Source organism: Seriola lalandi, unplaced genomic scaffold (genome assembly GCF_002814215.2).
Source record: "Seriola lalandi dorsalis isolate HSWRI2012SDOR001 ecotype SW California unplaced genomic scaffold, Sedor1 jcf7180002054957, whole genome shotgun sequence".
Taxonomy (NCBI): domain Eukaryota; kingdom Metazoa; phylum Chordata; class Actinopteri; order Carangiformes; family Carangidae; genus Seriola; species Seriola lalandi.
This window is the reverse complement of record NW_019525508.1, coordinates 331,203-332,542: the sequence shown is the minus strand read 5'-3', so window position 1 is coordinate 332,542 and position 1,340 is coordinate 331,203. Positions and strand designations below refer to the sequence as shown.

General features: G+C 48.5%; 1 protein-coding gene across 1 annotated transcript in view; it reads left to right on the top strand.

The window, feature by feature from the left end:
• The window catches only part of ptprt (protein tyrosine phosphatase receptor type T), a 314,644-nt gene that overhangs the window by 86,815 nt on the left and 226,489 nt on the right, over positions 1 to 1,340 (top strand). The window contains exon 7 of the mRNA XM_087170691.1: positions 874 to 1,048. Within this exon, the coding sequence (XP_087026817.1) occupies positions 874 to 1,048 (175 nt within the window). The remainder of the gene's footprint in view (positions 1 to 873; positions 1,049 to 1,340) is intronic.

The following is a 1,340-nucleotide window of genomic DNA, read 5'->3' as shown; positions in this document are numbered from 1 at the left end:
CCCCCCCCCCCCACGCTAACACATGCACACACACAGACACACACACACACACACGCACACACACACACACTCACACACACACACTCTCCTCTTCCAGTCAGATCTTCTGGGGGAAGCATGTTTCTCCACATTAGCAGATAACACTTCAGTGGTAAGAGAGGACTGGATGTGGAGGATGTAGGGATCACATTCAGAGCAGGAAGTGGCAGCAGGACAGTTTTTAGGTTTCATGTCTGACTCGCTCTCACCTTGGGTCTGTTGAAGTGCGCACTTTATTTTGAAATTTTCACCACTTTATTTTGCCGTCAAACAGCCCTTTACCTTGGAACTACAGTTTGTGAACACGAACCACAGTATCACTCCACAGATCAGCTGTTTGAGTCCCACAGAGCTATATGCTAAATGCTATATGCTAAATGTGCAAGAGAACTTTTACAAGTACCGAGAGCAGAACCGATAACGTTCGAGCTTATTGACTCTGGTCTTGAAAAATTTTACCCCAGGTTCTGTTCAATACTGGTTTCAGAAGCCTACCATCCCTACATACTAGTAAACAGGTTTATCTCGTCCACTCTTTATTTTAAACCGTCTCTGGAGGAGGTGTAATACATCAAGAGCTAATCACTGCTTCTAGTGCATTTCTCAGTGTGTTCGGGCTGAAGAAGTCGGGCCTAATGGCGACTAACAGGCCTCATCTTCCATCATATTTAATCCTGCTGGGACATATAAGATGCATACGCTCCCACTCCATGTCCCTGTCTTTCTACATTGGCATGTTTTCATCATGATGTTGTGTTCGTGGTCAGTGTCAGTGAGGACACGCCACCAGGCCTTTGCCACTAACTGACCGCTCTCCTCCTCCTCGTCCTGCAGCAGTGGAACGGTAAGGACACAGCTCTGATGGTGACCAGGGTGGTGAACCACCGCCGTTTCTCTGCCACCGTCAGCGTCGGCGACACGTCGCAGCGCAGCACCAGCCGCTACCGCTGCGTCATCCGGTCGGACGGCGGCTCGGGGGTGTCCAACTACGCCGACCTCATCGTTAAAGGTACGTGCTGCCGCTTTCTGCTTCTTACACAAGTCCAACAAACAGTCAAAGTGTCTTTGATGAATTTAAAAAGAAGAGCAGCGCTTGACAAATCTCATCATCCGCGGAAAAGTAGGACAACTTCTCTAATGTAGAGAAAGTGAGAAACGAGCCTGAGTTGTGTGTGTGTGTGTGTGTGTGTGTGTGTGTGTGTGTGTGTGTGTGTGTGTTTGGCTGTTGCTCATTAGCGCTGTGAGAATGCTGAGGGTGGAATACTGAACAGACTTCAGAGTGGTGACTAAAACTCACAATG